A 19,050-nucleotide genomic window follows, 5' to 3' on the forward strand; every position below is an offset into this window, starting at 1 on the left:
TATGACAGCTCAAGCTGATTAAAACAATACTCTTCACTATATGATAAACTCAAGGATAAAAAGTTTTGTCCAATTGCTTACTGTTGTGTCATCAATGTTTAGAATACTAGCATGTAGTGATATGGATAAATCAGATATGGCACCTGCAAAGAAAATGGCCTGTAAATGAGCATACTACAATGTAGAAAGTGGTTCCAGGGCTCAAAGAAGGGAGAGGTCACTTGGAATTCCGGAAGGAGTGGGGGTATCCAGAAGGGCTTACTGGAGGAGTTATTATTTGGTTCGAGCCTTTTAGAAAAGGCAGGATTTGTGGATGTATGGGAAAGTCAGGTTGTAGTAGGTTATGTGCAGGATAGAAGTGGAAAATAAGACTAGAAGGAAGTCTAGGACTAAATCATGAAGGTTCCTGAATTCCAAGTTCAAAAACTTTGTCCTTAGGTGTGTCTCAAGTGGAGTGGACATGAAGGTTATAGAATTGACAGTAAAAATCTGAACTATCAGTCAATGAGTTTTCTCTGATTTAACATTTGATGTTTTTACTAAATAAATTGTCTCAAAAATAAGAACTCTAAGTTCTCTAAGAATTTGATGCTATGATTGCTAATTCACCATAGAAAAGAAGCAAACAGGAAAAAGAGGGAGGAAATTTTGAATATGAAAATAGATACACCTCCAGGGAGAGCAGATAACTCTTTGGCCCAGAGGATGAAGATGAAAACCCTAAACTACAAGTTTAAACCTCTCTTACTGTGCAAAATGCTATTAGTAGGAATATGGAGTGATCATTGAAAGGTTATGACAGGTGTGGACGTCTATTTAAAAACAAGGGAAAGAATGTGAAACATTTTAGAAACATTTTCACTTAAAATGATTAGAATAAAATGATTCGTACTGGAAGTGTCATGTTTCGGTTATCTGGCAAACTCACTTATAAAACCTAGATGTCTTCTGATGAAGAAACAAGGCATACTTGTAATACTGGCTTTACTAAGTGCTACACACATTGCTTTGTGTTTGCATGTGTATGGTGGTGGTTTAACAACCATTTTTTATTTTATGAGGATGTAAAGACAATACACATTCAGTAGAAACTATACTTTAAAAATTTTGAATCTTAATCTTTTCCTGGGCTGGCAATATGTACTATGTTTCTTGATGCTGGACAGTGGCAGCCACAGCTCCCAGTGAGTCATGCCATCAAGAGGGTCAACAACTGATTTCCTACAGTTTGCTGTGTTGCTAAGCTATGTGTTTGGTATATTTAATGGATTAGATGTAATTTGTTTTTGCATTTGTTACTTGAACTAATTAAATGCATTTTTCATTTACAATACTTTCTATTAATGATGGGTTTTACTGGGAAATAGAAATGTCTGAATTTATCTATCACCACCTGAAGTATAAACTTTGTCTTCCCAAACAAACAATACCCAATAATTTCACTTATAAACAGGGCCCTGCACTCTGCCAGGGTTTGCAGCCCACACTCTCCTTTGCAAATGAGTCAAAAGTGTGGGGGTAGCTTTGGTGAGCAATGAAAGAGAATCAGATGGGGGTGATCATTATGTAAACACTTTTGCTAGCTCAGAGGACCATGGAAACAAGGTCCACACCATGATGCAAGTTGGGGCGATGGAAGTATCCTTGAGGTAACACCATAATTGTCCACTGTTGGTCTTCCCACATGAAGATGCTCAGGGGCTTTATCTATGATAAATGAGGTATTAACAAGGTCCAACACACAGTGATAAGTTCCCCATTGAGTACATTGCTCTTCTAGAATACTGGATAAGTTGGGAACAATTGCATAAATTTAAGGGATTATCTTATTTAATTTTCTGTAATACACTGTCATACATCAAGTTCTGTCTGGCTTTCTTACTGGCCACACAGGGGGGTTAAGGATTGTAGATTGGATGAATTATGCTTAATTTAACCAATTCACCTATGACTGCTATTACCACTTGCTGGCCACTGGGGACCTGATATTATTTGATGACAACAATTTAGCAGGGAGCAGGCAAAGCAACAGGGTGTGTTTAGTATTCCCACTTAATACTGGCTTTCCAGCTGACACTTGTTTAATCTCCCAGCAATTCAAATGAAACTCTCCTACTGTAGTTTGTAAGCATTTTCCTACAAAATATCAACACATATTATATATTTAGGAATGGCCATGAGCACTGGGTAGAGGGTGGGTGGCAGGCATCCAAGCTGCAGAGTCAATGTTACAGATCAGATTTTCAATATTTTTGCCCACATATCCATCAATAGCAGTGACCTGCCTGAGAAGTTGTTAGGGTTACTATCTATCAGCATACATTCAACTTCCATGTCATCTACCAATGCCGTTATTCTCTGAATAGTTTTTGAAGATTAATGTATTACTATGTCTGTATATGGCCTCCCATTCAGAGACATGGCTTTGATCCCCAAACCTTGACCTCTTCCCTAGTTGTCCCACACCCAAGGGGTCAAAGCCATGAGCTCTACTTTGATTACATTTCTTAATTTGTCTCTGTCTCCTTTGGAGCAGGAGTCCATTCTACCTTTCTGATTGCCCCCTTTTTATTGCTTATTGATAGTTCATGGATGAAACCTCTTGTCCTTTGGCAATTCCTTCGATAACTGTACCAAAGTAGCAACAGGTTGTTTATCTATTTTCCTTTCATCCATTCTTGCTGCTATTAAGTCCACCCACATCTGTTTTTTTTAAATAACTTTTAAGCTTTTTAACATTTCTACTTGTAGATGGACACAATACCCTTTTTTTAAGTGGTGGTGAGGATTAAATCCAGTGCCTTACACGTGCTAGGCAAGTGTTCTGCCACTGAGCCACAACCCTAGCCCTCCACATTTGTTTTCAGGAGACCTGAAAACCCTTCCAATTTGGGCTGGTTTTACAGGCTCCTGTTTGTTTGTTTGTTTGTTTTTTTCCTGCTACAATCTTTCTGTCTCCCCTAGATCTGCTGTTTGCTTGAAGGGCTCCCCTATGAATGGGGATAATACTAATACCAGGGCATCACAAATGGACAAAAGGGCAGTGTGTAACACTGCATCCCTCATCCTGGCAGTAAAAATCAGACTGTCCTGTCCCAGGAAAGTCTGCACATAAATACTATGTTTCATTCCCAATTCCCACAAATTACTTTGTAGATCTTCCATAGAGGTTCAGGTGCCTCTAGACATGGGAATATCTGCTGAATTTGGCCATGTATTGTGAGTGGCAAGAAGCAGCCAAGCTAGTAATGACCCTGCACCTTTTTTCATCTTTAATTGATTTTATTTTTTTAAAATACACAACAGCAGTGGAATGCATTATAACTACACTTTCATCAGCTGCTGACATAAAACAGGGTGAACAGTTACAAAAATCATTTTAGGCAATTCTATACCATTCAACATGATCCCATCTGCTCCAGGGACCCAAAAAAACTTGCTGGTACAGTTTCTTTTATTTTCTGCCTGAACTTGGATTCCAGTTCCACAAGCTATAGGGGCTCATGGTGGAATGTCAATCTTTCTCTGGAGTGGGGAGCAAATCTGAATCCTCCCCCTCAGGCTGCTCCTGCTGGACCTTTAACTTTTGGACCATTATCAATCTAGCTTCCACTAAATCTTCATCTTCCACCTCAACTTCTGAGTCATTGGAACTAGTAGACTTCCTGAGTGGATCCCATGACTGAGGGTCCCAGTTTTCACTCATCACCATTCCCTAATATGGGCTTTGGGCCCACAATGTCCTCTGAGTTTAGCATAAAGGTATGCCATGACCTGCAGATGTTCATCTTCAAGTTCATCCACAATGACAGCACATCTTTGCTGCAAACCTATGCAAAATGTGCACCTCTTTTTAATTTTAATGCTTCCTGTACTCCATGGACCTGAGCCTGGGTAGCTAAATCTTGGTCTATGGCTAACTTTAAGCACACAGAGGGGGTCATGCCACCACTGCAGGGGCATTCTTTGTCTCCTTTAGCTTTCCCACAACAACTTTGGATCCCTTGCAGGTCGTTCCTATACTCCCACCCCTTCAATAGGGAAGCCACTTCCAACCAGATGGAAGCTGTGGTCAGCCCAGGATTTCCCCTAGACTCCATGCCCTTCCCAACTGCAGAGTCAACTCAACATGTCCCCCTTTGGGATCCTGTGGACTATGACAATAGTTCAACCCCAGTGCTGCAAAAGCCCCAAGAATACTATTTACAAATCCCAAAGAAAGAACTTAGAGGACTCAACTGAGAGGTTTGGAAATTTGTTACATATTCCTTGGCAACAGCAGGCTGGGACACAAGCAGGGGGAATACATAGGATAGGTCACAGGCCCACTGTGCAGATGCACTTCCTCTGGTGTTTTCTGAGTACATTCCTTTACTTTACAACCAGGGTCACTCTGTTTGGATCCTCTCCTAAAGACTAGAGATAAGTGAAGTGGCCAGATTCCCCTCTCCAATTCCTTTGTTATCACATTCTTTAGAGATCTTATCTCACTGCAAGCTTTCCTAGGCACTGATTAGTGTTTAACCCAATAGGTTCATCAGGATGTAACTCCATTGTAAGTTGAGAAGCATTTGTATTCTGTTAAACACATTGGATTCAGCAATCCATATTTTCCTTTCCTAGATTATATGGTTCTGGTTCAAAAGCATAGAACATGTTTCACTAATGTATTAAAACTCACCCACACCCTTGATTATTGGAGCACCTTTTCAAATTCTTCAAGAAAAAGTACCATGTCAGACCATATTTACAGCCCGGTTGGCTGCCAGAATGTCTTGCACAGAGTAAGCACTCAAACAACATGTGAATTGCAATATTGAATTTCATGTTTTGAGGTGCAATCACATGAAACACATCGTTTTGCAAGTGTGGGTACAAAACTTATTTTTTTTTTTTTTAGGAAAGGATAAGATAATGCCTTATGTTTTTTTTTTCTCTCTTTTACTGGATTTAGAATTTGTTGCCTTTTTATGATTCTGACCACACATTGGGCAGATGTCTTCAGGGACTTCTCTCCAACAACTCCCAGATCCCTTATCTGTGCCAGAGCTGATGGTGTGTAGACTAACATCTTGTGAATAGCATTTGGCACATTTTCTCTTAAATGCAGTACTTTATACTTGCTCACATTGAAGCTCATCTGTCACTTTTTCACACAGAAATACAAACTTGTGGTAGCCTCCTGCCATTTATGCGTTGACTTAGAATTTCAAAATGTGCACAGAATCAGTATTTTGTTCATTTATAGATTTCATTGTTTAAAATATTTTTAAAAATAAACCTTTATGTAGAGCTTACCATGTGATGGGCACTTTTCTAAGTAATTTATAAATATTAGTGTATTTAATAAAATTAATCCCATTTAAAAATTTTGATAAGTGTGTTATTTTAATATAGTTGATTTCCTTTGTAATTCTTTGTCTTTTACTTAGTGCACTTAAAAATATTACTGTGATAAGGGGTCCAGGCACCAAATATTGTTAAGAAGCCCTACTCTTTATTCTCTCAGCCATAGTACACAGGGGCTTGTCCTGAAGTGGGCTGGAGATTGGGAGGACTCAGGAATCCTGCATTCTTACCCTAGGTTCACCATCCACTTAGCAATGGAAACTAGGATATGGCTCTTCATCCTTTCAAGACTAATTTTTCTTAGCTGCAATAATGCTGAGGGATCCATCTGCCCCTTTTAGCTCACAGGAGGTTGTGAAGATTGAATGACATAATGTGTGTGCATTGGTTGCTTTGAAAATCTTAAAGTATCATATAATGTAATTATTGAGGAATATTAATGAGTTAAGGTTTCAGAGGCCTGGTGTGCAGGGGATGATTAATTTTAGGGCACTTTAATATTCAAACACACTTGGAGCAAAAGTAGTTGAGCAGAACACTCCTTAATATGTCCTGCATACTGTTTTCCACCCAAGATCTGAAATCATCTCCATAAGGCTCTATAACCTGGAGTGCTCATACCTATATGTAATCAATTCCTTTTCTTTCCTTCTGTTGCCCCAGTAATTAATTGTCTCAGCATACCTTTGAGATCTTCCTTCCAGATAGGAAATGTAGGCAAGCTGAACATTTCAAAGTTTATTTTCAAATGGAAAGGCTGAGAAGATGTTATGGATCTAGGGATATGAGAGACGGAAGGTCCCTTTGGCCTTCTTCTTAATGGGGTGTGGTCTGTCCTGTGATGAGAGGGGGAAGAACTAGAAGGATACTGAAATTATATAAGAAGACAGCTGAAGGAAGTTTCTTACCTGTGTAAGGCTTGGGCCAGCATTATCTACCTCTGATAAGCATTGGTACCCAAAGTTTTTTGAGCTAACTGGTCTCATTCTTCTTCTTTTTTTAACCTTTGTTTATTTTTATGTGGTGCTGAGGATTGAACCTAGGGCCTCACATGTGCGAGGCAAGCACTGTACCACTGAGCCACAACCGCAGTCCCTCATTTTTCTTTTAAGTTATATATGGCCCCGTGGGAGTTTCCCGTACTGTAAAGGGAGCTCTGCAGTCATTGATGCATTGTTGATATGACTATTACTTGAATATAAATTATAACTATTTATTGAGCACTTTTCCAGGCATAGTACTGGGCACTGAACAAAAACTCATAAATGACTCTTTGGGCATAATATACATGGATTTCCTTAACATACATGAAGAAAAAAGGCTTAGAGAAGTGAAAGTGTTAGAAAGTGATCTGGGGCACCATGGTATAATAGAAATGACACAAACTAAAGCCAGACCAACTTGGATTCAATTTCTGGTCTTTGACACATACTTGCTGTGCACCTTGGGAAAGAAATTTAACCTTTCTGAGCTTGTTTTCTCCTCTTATCCATCTCTCAAGCTTCCTAATATTTGTATCCCTCCAATAGCACCTGGGACATGACTGTTGTTTAGCAGGCTTCCCATCAGCCTGCTATTTTGTTTGCCTTTGAATTTCTAGATCCATGAATTGCACCTATCAGGTACTCTATAATGGCACTTGAATGAACATGTGGGGTTTACCAATTAGGTTGATATGAAGGTTAAATAAATCACCAGAGCAGTAGAACATTTTGAGCTTGCAATTGCAAGATTCAAATCTCATCCGTGCCTCTTAAAAACCTAAGTAAGTTACTTTACATTTCCAAGTCCCAGATAAAATAGAGGCTAACACTAAACTACTTTTCACATTGCAGTAAAAATGAATGAATAAATATCTATCTTTATGCATCACTCATCTATCATCTATGTCCTGGTTTGTGGTACTTGATACTCATGTTAAGTTTTATTATTAATAGTTTTTTTATTATTTAGTACTTTAGTATTAATACTTCTATTATTATAATATATACTTAAGTACTATAGTTAAGAATGCTATATAAGCACTCATTTACCAACATTTAATGAGCACCCACAATGCACCAGACTGAGAATGTGGCAGTGAATAGGACAAATGTCGACCATGAACTCATGGAACTTAAACTCTGGGGGCAGTGTTAGGGCACAGAGATTAACAGTTCAGGTCTCAAGAACAAGACATCATTACCACCTTATTCACTCAATTCATGGCTGTTCAACACTGAATATTTTTGCACTGAGTTTGTGTGACTTTGGTTAAAGGGTAAAGGACTTAGGTTGGATGTGTTAAAAGCTACCCTCCTTTTTTGCAGTATTAGGGATTGAACCTAAGGGTGCTCTATCACTGAGTTACAGCCTGAGTCCTTTTTTTAAATTTTCAGGAAGGGTCTTGTTAAGTTGCTGAGGCTGTCCTTGAACGTGCCACCTTCCTTCCTCAGCCTCCTTAGTCACTGGGGTTGGCTATCCTCCTATCTTCTGGAAGGCAAGGGCCATCCATATTATTTTTGTATTCCCTAGTGCCTGGCAGAGTGTCTGGGACAGAGGAAATATTTGGAATACATTTGAACAGCTGAATTTCCTTTGTTGAGGACTAGTGACATGATGCAGCCCCACACTCCTAGGTGTTTAAAAACTGTGGGTAGAGGTCATGAACTTTGGATGAATCATAATCATAATTATGCTTCCTTGTTGAGAACTCACCATGCACCAGGGGAAATTTGCAGACACCATCTTGTTGAATTTTTACTACAACTCTATGAGGTAGGCACTAGTTATCCTTAATTTTGTCTATAAGAAAACTGAAGCTCCCATTGTGTCCAAGTAACTTGTGCAAAGACACAAGGACAGGAGGTGACTTTGGACAGCATAACTATATACTAGGTACTCAGCAGATGGTAGCAGTTTGGGTAATAAATGAAGCTGGGTCTATCTGATGGCTCATTCTAGGCAGCTGAAAAATCTCAAGGGCTCACAAAGTTCTATTGAGTGAGCCAAACGTTCTTGCACATGTACATGGTCTTTTCAAATAGTACCATTTATTCTGTGTATATGAAAACAAAACATTTTGGGGACTGAGTTTTTTTTTAAAGTCTCTATATAAATTTGAATATACAAATGTGTCTAATTTTCTCTGAAAAATAACTTTTTTTCATTCATATTGAAGGTATTTAAAAAGCAACTTGGTAATATTAAAAAATCAGAACTAGAGGTATCATGGGACTAGGAAGAGAGATGAAATAAACATTTTAAAAATAAAAGAAAGCTTCTGTTCATTATTATCTGGAAAAACTCTTAACTACTCTTTCACAAAAATAACAAAAGTGCAATATTTAAAAATTATGGAGGAACAACAGAACAATAAATAGCACTGATAATTTTTAAGAAAAATAACTTCATTAATAGTTCTGTATGGTGAATGGAAAGGATTATGAGTGATGGTACGTGCTGCAATTATGCAATATAATGCAAATACACTTTACTCTTAAATATTGTAACAACTCTAGTATATTAGGGTTCTCCAGAGAAACGGAACTGATGGGATGAATAACACACACACACACACACACACACACGGAACTGGTTCATGCAATTGTGGGTGCTTGCAAGTTTGAGATTTGTAGGGCTGTCTACCAGGCTGTGAATTCTGGCAGGACTTGATGTTGTAGTTTTGAGTCTGATGATAGCCTGGAGGTAGAATTCCTTCCTGAGGGGGACTCAGTCTTTTCTCTTAAGGCCTTTGATTGATTAAAAGATGATTTACTCAAAATCTACTGGTTTAAATGTTCATCATCTCTGAAAAACACCTTCACACCACCACGTACACTGGTGTGGAATGGAGCAAATGGCTAAGTTGATGCAGAAAATAAACCATCCCAATTAGCACATTGAATCAGGCTGAAAGGAATACACCTGGCCGAGACTGGCAGGTGTAACAGAAACTACAGTTTGCAATATAAGTGAAGGAGAGCGAGGTGTTCAGGCATGAAAGCTGTTGCCTTACAGTTTAATAATTTTGCTTGACTTATTTAAATAAGAAAGAACTGATAAGTGGGAATTTTCCTATGATTTCATTTATATCATTAAAATAAGTCATTCTAGATGCCCTGAGCTGATGAATCAAAGCCTTCCGCAACTTTGATGACAGAGATGCTTCAGTGAAGAAACTAGCGTAAAAATAACCCTAGCTGCCTGCTGGGGCCACCGTGGGGTGCTTGAGCTGGAAGCCAACTTTCAGCATGAATGGGCTGCTGGGGGAATGCTATTTCTAGTTGTCAAGCAGGTTTAGCATCTTCTTCCAACATCCTGGCAACTGAACAGGAGAAACTGAGATCTACTAAAGGATCGCTTAGAAAGCAGGTCATTCAAAACAGAACACAGAAGATGTATAAAAAACAGAATATTTATCTTTTAAAAATACAACTTTGAACACTACTGGCAACTCATTTACAAAGGATTTTCGTGAAATACTCGGCATTGGCTTTGCTTATTCAGTGCATTCTTTTACCTTCAGTGGAGCTCAAGGGAGGGCATGCTTGTGTTATCCTAAGCACCAATATCACTATCACCACAAGAGGAAATAAATAAATGACCATGTCTGTCTCAGAACATTAACCTCAAGCCCCTTCCTTTACTTTCCTTTTCTGCCAAACAAAACTTCCTGGATGGTCCACCTACATTCCACCATTGCAATCTGCTGATGAGCACCACAGGCCTAGACATGTCCCTGGCAATCAGCACTCCATGTGGAGCTGACACATTTGCAGGAAGCCTCATACAGCCTGGCCCATTATTTATTAGTTCATCACTATTAATACTCATATCAACTCTTTACAAACGTTCAGCATGAAGTAAATATAGTATTTACAGCAGTACACAGTTTGTAGTTCAACACACTGACAGCAGAAGAAAAGGGACCAACAGACTGCAAGAAGGCCAGAGGGCAAAGAATATTAAAATAAATCCCTTCTGGTTGCATGTGTGCGCATGCCCGCGTGTGAGCGCGTCTCAATTCATAGAAAACTAAACATGCCCTCCTTTGAAAGTAGACTATTTACAAGTGATTGTTAATAGCATGAACACATGCTAATCAAACTGGATACTTGCTTTCTGTGAATACATCTAGAATTATTTTTAAATTCTGAAATAAGACCTTTTATCTATTAGAGAAAATAACTTTGGAACATCTGTCAACTTTTGGTTCATAGTAATTCTGCAAAAAGCCACAAAACATGCTTTGTCATTTCAAAGGTGACCCTGGTCAGGCACCCTCTAGAAGACTCTGATGTGTCTACTGGGGCTTGGAAAGACAAAGGCAGTTACACAGAGTATCTAGTGCTTTTTTCATTCCTTTTACCAGTAGCAACATCAATGTGAAGAGAAGTCTGGAAACACAAATTACATACAAATCATCAAAACATTTCAGTTAATAGTGCTTAAAAAAATGCCAAGGTCTACAACAGTAGTACAGACACGGAAAACACACCAAATACTCTTTAGCCTCAGGACTTTTTCAATACAATTAATAAGAGAAGACAACTAATTGCCAGAAGGGGAAGGAAGTTACAGCACTTGAGGTTTGAGGCAATTTCTTTTTAGGGCCTGTAGCTCGAGGTGCTGTTTCTAGGATCCTTATTTTAACTCAAAAGATATTCCAGAAATGAACTGACAAATTTAAAGTAACTTCCACTTGAAAACCATCAAAAATACAAATCACTTTTCTAAGCTTGTCCAACACACATTTGTTTTCAGGATCCCAAGTTGTTCGACAGAAATTCAGGTCAGTTTCAAGCCTTCAAAGCCACAGAATTTCCATCTCTTTTCCAGGCTGGCTCCAACTCCTGTCATTTCCTGCTTGAAGGTATGCTGGAGTCTACTCATGAGACATTCCACATCACTGGTGCAGATCTGTGGGACAGAGAGGATATTCTCTAATAAAAACCAATTTCACACTCCCAGTATGTTTTTTTCCCCCCACTGTGGCCTATTTTAGAATGTGGGTGTGCATGTATATATTGGGGTGGGAGGGTTAACTTCCTCTCCCTCCTTGTACATTTGTGCATGTTGGTAGAGAGGCTTTTAGGCAGCAGTGTTCCTCTGCTGTGACCACCAGAGACAGTCCACTGAACTTGCTATTGAAGAGAGCTGGTGTAAGTTGCGTGGAAAGGTTTGGGTATGTAGTCAGCTGAATGATGGCTGCTCTGTGCTGGTGACACTACGTGCAGCCCAAGTCTTTGGAAGAGAAGGGAAGCAGAAATGGCTGCCACCAGAGCAGAATTCTTCACTCATGCATTAGCTCATTAAGGAAAAGTAACAGGAATGGGGAATGCCTTGTGTTCTTAACTCTTCATATTTTCTCTCTCCCCACTTAACACACATGTGTATGTGTACACACACACACACATACTCATCAACACAAAAACTAAGTTTTGACTCCTTCAGGCTTGTTTTAGGTCATCATCTTTGCATTAATAGCCACCTTCTTAGCTGTGAGCCTGGGCACCAGGGCTTGGCTGAAGAGCACCAAGAGATACTTGTAGTATCTACCATAACTGGAGCTGGAGGGAGGGAACCCTCCAATTCTCCTGTCATCACTGTAGGCTCTCATTGGGAGGTCCTTGACACTACACTGGCAGGAAGCTACTAATGAGGATCTATGTCCAGGCTAGGAGTGAAGTCATGCCTTCTTCCCAGTGCCAGGAGTAGACTGGATCTAGTTAAGTGAAAGAAGAACATTGCAGGGTATCATAGAGAGTAGAATCCCATTTTGAGAAACATAAATAGATAATATTTATTGATAGATACATATCATATAGGTATAGCATTTAAAATGGAAAAGGGTCAGAAATATATGCCAGACTGTTAACCCTTGAAGGGCTGGGGATCTAGCTCAGTGGTACAACACCTGCCTAGCATGCACAAAGATCTGGGTTTGTTCCCTAGCACGGCAAAACAAAACAAAACAAAACAAAACAATCTATTAATCTTTGAGGGGTGGGATTGTAGGTAACTTTCCCTCTGCTCTACTGCTATTCTGCTTCTCCTTTTAAGAAAATGTTATGTATTATTTTGTGAGTTTAAAAAAGAACCAGATAATTATTTTTTACTGATATGCAGTTCTATTTCCTATCATTACAACTGACTACTTGGCTTTGGTAATCCCATCCCATGCTCCCCTTCACTACCCAATGGACTATTTAATTGTAGAATAGCATCAAGAGGGAAATGAGAGGGGAGTGCTAGCTAAAACTAAAACAAATGCCATCACGGAATATATATCACCACAGTTACAATATGATTAGAACAATAAGATTCCCAAATGGGTCCATGTCTTTCTTAAGAGGACATATGCTTAAATGGCTTGACATTTTGGACATCAGAGTGTCAGGAATCTGCATTCAAATGTCACTTCCCAGGAGGCCTGGATCCTATGAAATAGCGAGTAAAAGCCAGGAGCAGGTTTAACTGAACACTGCTTCTGAAAAAAAAAATGTATCAATAGCTTTTTTATTTTTAGTAGTAAAGAATCCCCTCTTGCCTCTAAGGGGTATCCCCGACTTCCTAGAAAATTAGCTTTTCCTCTTGCTCGAGATGCTCTGTGAGCTCCTCAGAATGATATCATCAAGGGAAGGAAATGGCCCCTAAGACCTGATGTGAGCAAATATTTGGCTCATGGTTCCATCTTTTTTTTTTCTTTTGGTCCTTGCCTTGATCGTTTCACAGTAGGTAAGGACAGTGGTGATGGTGGGAGGGGGAATTTGAATAAGACTTCCAAATTTGAAAGTTAACATTTGCTAAAGGCCAAAGGAATGGAACAAAAGTTGGATGGGTAAGAAAGCTGATAATGGCTAATTTTCTGATTAATTTGCAGCTTATATGTAAATTAAGAGAAGGAAGAAAAATTCTTCTAAGATGTATCTTGGAAGTAGTATAGCAAACTCATTCAAGTCTGCTTGAGACTTCTGTGGATTTAGAACTGAAAAGTCTCAAGTCCCAGGAACAACCCACCTTAGTCCTAGGCAAACTGGGACAGATAGATGGTCATTCTGCTCTAAGGAGGAAGCTCTATACTGAATTACTGTGAGACAGAAAGTGTCAAAAAAGTTTATAGCAGTAAGTAATGGTCTATTTATGCTTGAGGAAAGTAAGGTCACCTGTTCACAGAGAACCCTACATCGCCTGGCACCTCCCTTTCAGGCCCCCACATACCTTATTATCAAGACGATGCAAGTAGGAACAGATGTATTCAATGCTTGCTCCAAATGGGTGAACATGAAGGAATGTGGAGATAATCCCTATAGAGACAATACCCCAGAGGTTACACCTGAGTACAGTATTCCTTAAGATTCCATGTGATAGAAAACTCTTATATACAATAACATGTACATATATACAACATCAGTATGCTGAGCTCTAATCCTAAATTTACATATATTTCACTCATTTAATATATATATTTTTTGGTACCAGAGATTGAACCCAGGAGTGTCAAGGCCCTGAGCACATCCCCAGTCCTTTTTATTTTTATTTTGAGACAGGGTCTTGCTAAATTGCTTAGGGCTTCACTAAGTTGCTGAGGCTGGCTTTGAACTTGCAATCCTCCTACCTCAGCCTCCTGAGTCACTGGGATTACAGGTGTGTGCCACTGTACCCAGCCTCATTTAATCTTTATAATAACCCCATGAGGTAGGTGATGCCACCCCCACTTCACAGATGAGGACATTGAGGCCACAGAAAGTTTATGCAACTTGCTCAAGATCACATGGTTGTTAAGTGAGAGAGCTGGCATTTGAATTCAGACAGTCATTCTTAATTACTACACACACTGCCTGTTACTATACTGAATCACATGTAGAAAAGCTAGCATATGAAGAATCACTTCCATCATCTGTGATGGCTAAGGACTATTTGAATTCTAGAATTTTACAAAGATTTAGATAGATTGAGCTATGTTTTTGCAGTTCCTTTACATGGTCTTTAAATTAGACTTTGGTCTCTTAGGTGTAAGTAATGTCTTGCTATTGTGGCAATCATACACATCATGTATTTTGCCTGATTAACCTAGTGCTTCTTACAAGAGAATCTGCTGATTGTATTTGGGTTTTATTTTGCAAGTCGCTCTGTAAATCCAAACATTTCCTTTGTGGGTGACTTAAGTGGTCATGAGCATTTTCTGCACAGAGCTCCATATCTCTTCACGAGCAGAATTCTTTTCTTTTTTATTTTTAGACAGGATCATGCTAAATTGCTTGGGGCCTTGCTAAGCTGCTGAGGCTGGCTTTGAACTTGTGATCCTCCTGCCTCAGCCTCCTGAGTTGCTGGGATTACAGGCCTGTGCCACTGCACCTGGCCATGCAGCAGAATTCTTATAGCAGTTTAAAGGAATGCAAGTGATTTGTACTCTAACTCTGGAGTGACCGGCAGCTGTCAAGTGCCTTGATTGTTCTGGCTTTCAGATTAATCATTCTAATCTCTATCTGGCAAAAAGTGGGGAAAAAAAAGTTCAAAAGCATACTATTTCTTCCTTAAATTATTTTGAATTCACCTCCTTTCATAAAATCTTTGGCACATAAACAAGACCTAAAATTGGGTTTGCTACAAATTGCCAGGAAATAAAAGTGAAATTTGATTTGGTTTATAAACTACAATTTTTATGTTCCTTTAAGAGACTGATAAGGAATAGCACCAGTTTAAACTGTAGCTTAAAGTTCAGTCAGTTCTTTGTGAAAACTGCCCAAATATTAGATGACAAAGGGGTGGGCTGTAGGACTCTGGGAAAAACTGATGGTGGGGCTCAAAATTTGTTCAAAACAGATGATATTACTAACATTACTTTATTCTTAAATGACTAGGTGAATTGAATTTCCAAATACTGATTTAGCTGAGAAACTTAAATTTTGAAGAAGACAGTCCATGTTCCAGGAAATTCTAGATGTCATGGCCAGGAAAAACTCTCAAATGTCAAGAAATAACTCTGTAGGTTTAAAAACACTAAGCAATTTTTGTGAGTCCATGTCCCATGAAATAATTTAAAAAATAGATTCTTCTTTCTCTCTGTCAGCCCAAGACTATGTTTTTGAAAAAAAAAAAAAAAAAAAAAAAACAGAACAAGAAACACTTACTTTTAAGAATAGTTTTTCTAGGCTTCCTTCTACCCCAGCACTTCTCTGGGGTCTCCCTGTTTCCATGCCAATGTGTTAAAAATTTTGAGTTGAAAAATATTAAAAGTTGTCACTTTTTTGAAGATTCAACACCAGATCCCCCTATGCATCTTTATTAATATATCAAAGTGCTGAGTCTGAGTATAATATTTATTACCAAAGGAGGTAGATATATCTTAAAAATATGAAGATGCCAATCAGTGTGGAAGATTTTTCGAGACTGGGGTGGGGCTACTGTTTGACCCAGCTTCTTAGAGGACAGCTGGGATTAACTATCTCTTCTTAAATGATTGAATATTTTAGAACCTCAATATGATACTGTTCTCCAAATGAAAAGTCAATGAGCATTTGTGAATATACTGTAAGTGTAAAATGGTTTCCATTTACTGAGGGCTTACTATGGGCCAAGTCCTGTGCTAAGTGACTCAGGCTAATTATCATATTTAATAATCACAACTTACTACTTCTTCTTCTTCTTTTTTTTTGGTACCAGGCATTAAACCCAGAGGCACTTAACCACTGAGTCACATCCCCAGCCCTTTTTGGAATTTCTGGACAAACAGAGTGTCTTTTTGTATGCTAATGAATGACAGGTGGCTGGGGTCCTTTCAATAGCTTCAAAGTCAGGTTGGTTGCCAGTAAGACCAAAGCATGATTAGAGGGTTGGAACTTTCAGGACCTCCCCTCCCACCAGGCTCCCCATCATGCCTACACAATGAATCCACCATAGACACCTCAATATAGAGTTCAGAAAGCTTCCCAGTTAGTGACCACAAGATGTTGGGAGGGTGGAATGCCTAGAAAGGGTACAGGAGTTCCATATACTCTCTCCTAGTACCTTGCCATATGTATCTCTTAGGTTTGGCTGCTCCTGTTTTTGTTACAAGCTTAGTTCCCAGCCCATGGCACTACTGGCAGGTGGTAGAAACTTGAAGAGGTGGGGCCTGGTGGGAGGTCTTCCAGTTACTGGGGCATGTCCTTGAAGGGAATATTGGTACCCTAACCCCTTACTTTCTCTCTTTTTCATATCCTGCCCATGAGGTGAAGAGTTTGCCACATACTGTTGCCATGATGTACTGCCTCATATCAGGTTCAAAATCAATGAAGCCAACTAATCATGATCTGAAATTTCCAAAACAGTGAACCAAAATAAACACTTCTTTTTAAGTTGGTTGTCTCAGGCATTTGTAACAGTAAAGAAAATCGAACACTTTCAGGGACCCAATACTGGAGACTGGTATCTAAAGTCAGGGCTGATCTGTGGGACTGAGTCCTTAACTTGGTGGTAACTTTAGCTAGTTGGTGTCATAATTGAATAGAGTTGAACTGAATTGAATTAGAGGACACCCAGTTGGTGTTGGAGGGTTGGATAAGTACTGTTGGATTAGGTATCACATATTTGCTGTCAGGAAGTATAAAAACACCTTCTCAGTTGGAGTCAGAAGTGTCATAAGAAAAATGTCCCAGCCTATGCCTGGAAAACTTGAGAGGCAGACACTTGCTCCAGAGGCTCATCTGGCAAAGCTGTTTGCCGAGCAGCATCTGCACTAGCCCCCTGAGTGGATATGAGAGGGCTTAGCTGTCCTTGCATAAAGATTTAAAAAATCTACAAAGTGCTTCTCCAGCTGACCCCCTCTTAGCATAATGCTCATATTGACACATTTGACATGGCTGTGCTACAAAGAGCTTGAAGAGGGTTGGGAGCCGCTATTATAATTTTTATGGAAATCTGTACTAGTTCTTACTCTACTGTCTCAAGGACTCTGGGTTCTTGCATTGTCATAAATGCTTGCCTTATTAATCGTAGGTAAACCCCACCCCACCTCCACTGGATTCTATGGATTGTACGTGTGTGTTAGTTTCCTTACCCACTAGCAGTGCTTCCCGTTCAGATTTGACAGGACTGCTATTCATGGTCTTCTCAAGAGGGTAGTCACTTTCCTGGCTTGATGCACACAGTCTAGAAGCACAGCTTTCCTGTGGGAATAATGTGATTCCTGGGTAAGTTGACTGTCTTTGGCAATGCAGTTGGTTTCAATTAATTACTCAACACATAAAAATCTTAAGACAGGTCCATAAAAGCAATATTGGTCAATTTGGATGATAGAATGGGAGGGAAAACAGTATGAATTATAAAAGCATCAGAGATAATGCAAAACATCTTCACATGGCTTCAAACACAGAAAAAATGAATAATTATCTTCAGCTTTTTTCTTGCTTTCAATATTCTTGATTCTACATAAGTAATCTGGGGAATGAGATTCAATATTTATTGTGTACTAACTAGATGCCAGGTACTATTAGATATGTATTATCTCCACTGTACAAATGAAGAAAGTAAGTCTGGAATAAATTAGGTAAACTGGCCAAGATCACATTGCTAGGAAGTAGTAGAGCTAGCATTTCATTCATTGTCAAGAGGAGCACTTTTTTAAAAAAAGAAAATGGTACATTCCATCCTTGAATGGAGATTTTTGTAATGTAGACAATTCATACACAGGAAATCAACTGTTGGCTTTTGAGCTAAAAATGAGAGCCTCTATCTATTGACTAGTGATTCCTTCTCTTCTCTGTGATAAAGACATTATCATCTAGAATATTCCTAACTTGACAGTAAGAAATAGCAATAACCAAAAATACAGTCAGTGATCTTCTTTGTTGAAAAATTGTTCTGTCTCTGAGTGTAGTAGGTAGGCTATATGAGATACACTTTAGTTGAAATCCATGGCTTCAGACTGTTCATGGATCTTTCTTTCCTTGGGTACTGAGAACAACTTTTCTGTAGTACATATGTGAAGGAAGAGACTTGAGTAGAAGGAATAAAAGAAATTGTTTCAGGGTCACTGCTTCAGTCTTTAACTGTTGTAAAAGAAAATGCTGGGGAACTGCTCCTTGGGGGGGCAAATGATGGCCGACTCAGATGCTTTGTCACTTCCTCCCTTCCACAAGCCCTCAGCAGGAACAAGCCCTCTGTTTTCTTTAAAGATGTCTTCAAAGCTTCCTGGATGCTGTCTCTGAATGAAATGAATGGTCTATGTTGCAAGACATGTTGTTTTGTGGATTTACAGGCTTCCTGGCCACAGTCAGAGGAGAACTCTTTCTTGATGCCCCATTCAATCTTTGGCCTTCAGAATCCAATCCAGGCAGTAACAATTATGCCAAGTTTGATTTACACCCCTGGTTCACTTTTAAGCCATAGGCTTCACATCTATTTCTAACCCCTTTAAAACATTAAGTGATCCAGTAAGCCATTTCTTAAGTGTAAGAATTTAATGAATGGAGGTTGATTTAAGATATTGAGATTTCCTGAGAAGTTTTAGCCATTTTGAATAGAACCATGGCCTTACTGAAGCCCAATTTCAATTTATTATAGCTGGTGTTTAAAACAATTAAAGGTATATTGAAGGAAATGCTTATTACCTTGAATTTTATCAGCAGATTCAAAGTGCTAATTCTATAGACATAAGTCTCATTGTTATATCGCAAAACACTGACAATGACTCACACTGTGGCTTACTGTCAAGAAATCCAAACAAAAACAACAAAA

General features: G+C 39.0%; 1 protein-coding gene across 8 annotated transcripts in view; it reads right to left on the reverse strand.

Moving 5' to 3' along the window:
• Nucleotides 1-9,727: 9,727 nt before the first annotated feature.
• Enox2 (ecto-NOX disulfide-thiol exchanger 2) overlaps nt 9,728-19,050 on the reverse strand; it is a 316,931-nt gene continuing 307,608 nt past the window's right edge. For all 8 annotated transcript variants that reach the window (XM_077106346.1, XM_077106348.1, XM_077106345.1 and 5 more), the window contains 3 exons: nt 17,372-17,480; nt 13,552-13,637; nt 9,728-11,250 (listed from right to left, as the gene is read on the reverse strand). In XM_077106346.1, coding sequence (XP_076962461.1) covers nt 11,119-11,250; nt 13,552-13,637; nt 17,372-17,480 — 327 coding nt within the window. In that variant the 3' untranslated portion in view covers nt 9,728-11,118. The remainder of the gene's footprint in view (nt 11,251-13,551; nt 13,638-17,371; nt 17,481-19,050) is intronic.

Source organism: Callospermophilus lateralis, chromosome X (genome assembly GCF_048772815.1).
Source record: "Callospermophilus lateralis isolate mCalLat2 chromosome X, mCalLat2.hap1, whole genome shotgun sequence".
Lineage (NCBI taxonomy): Eukaryota > Metazoa > Chordata > Mammalia > Rodentia > Sciuridae > Callospermophilus > Callospermophilus lateralis.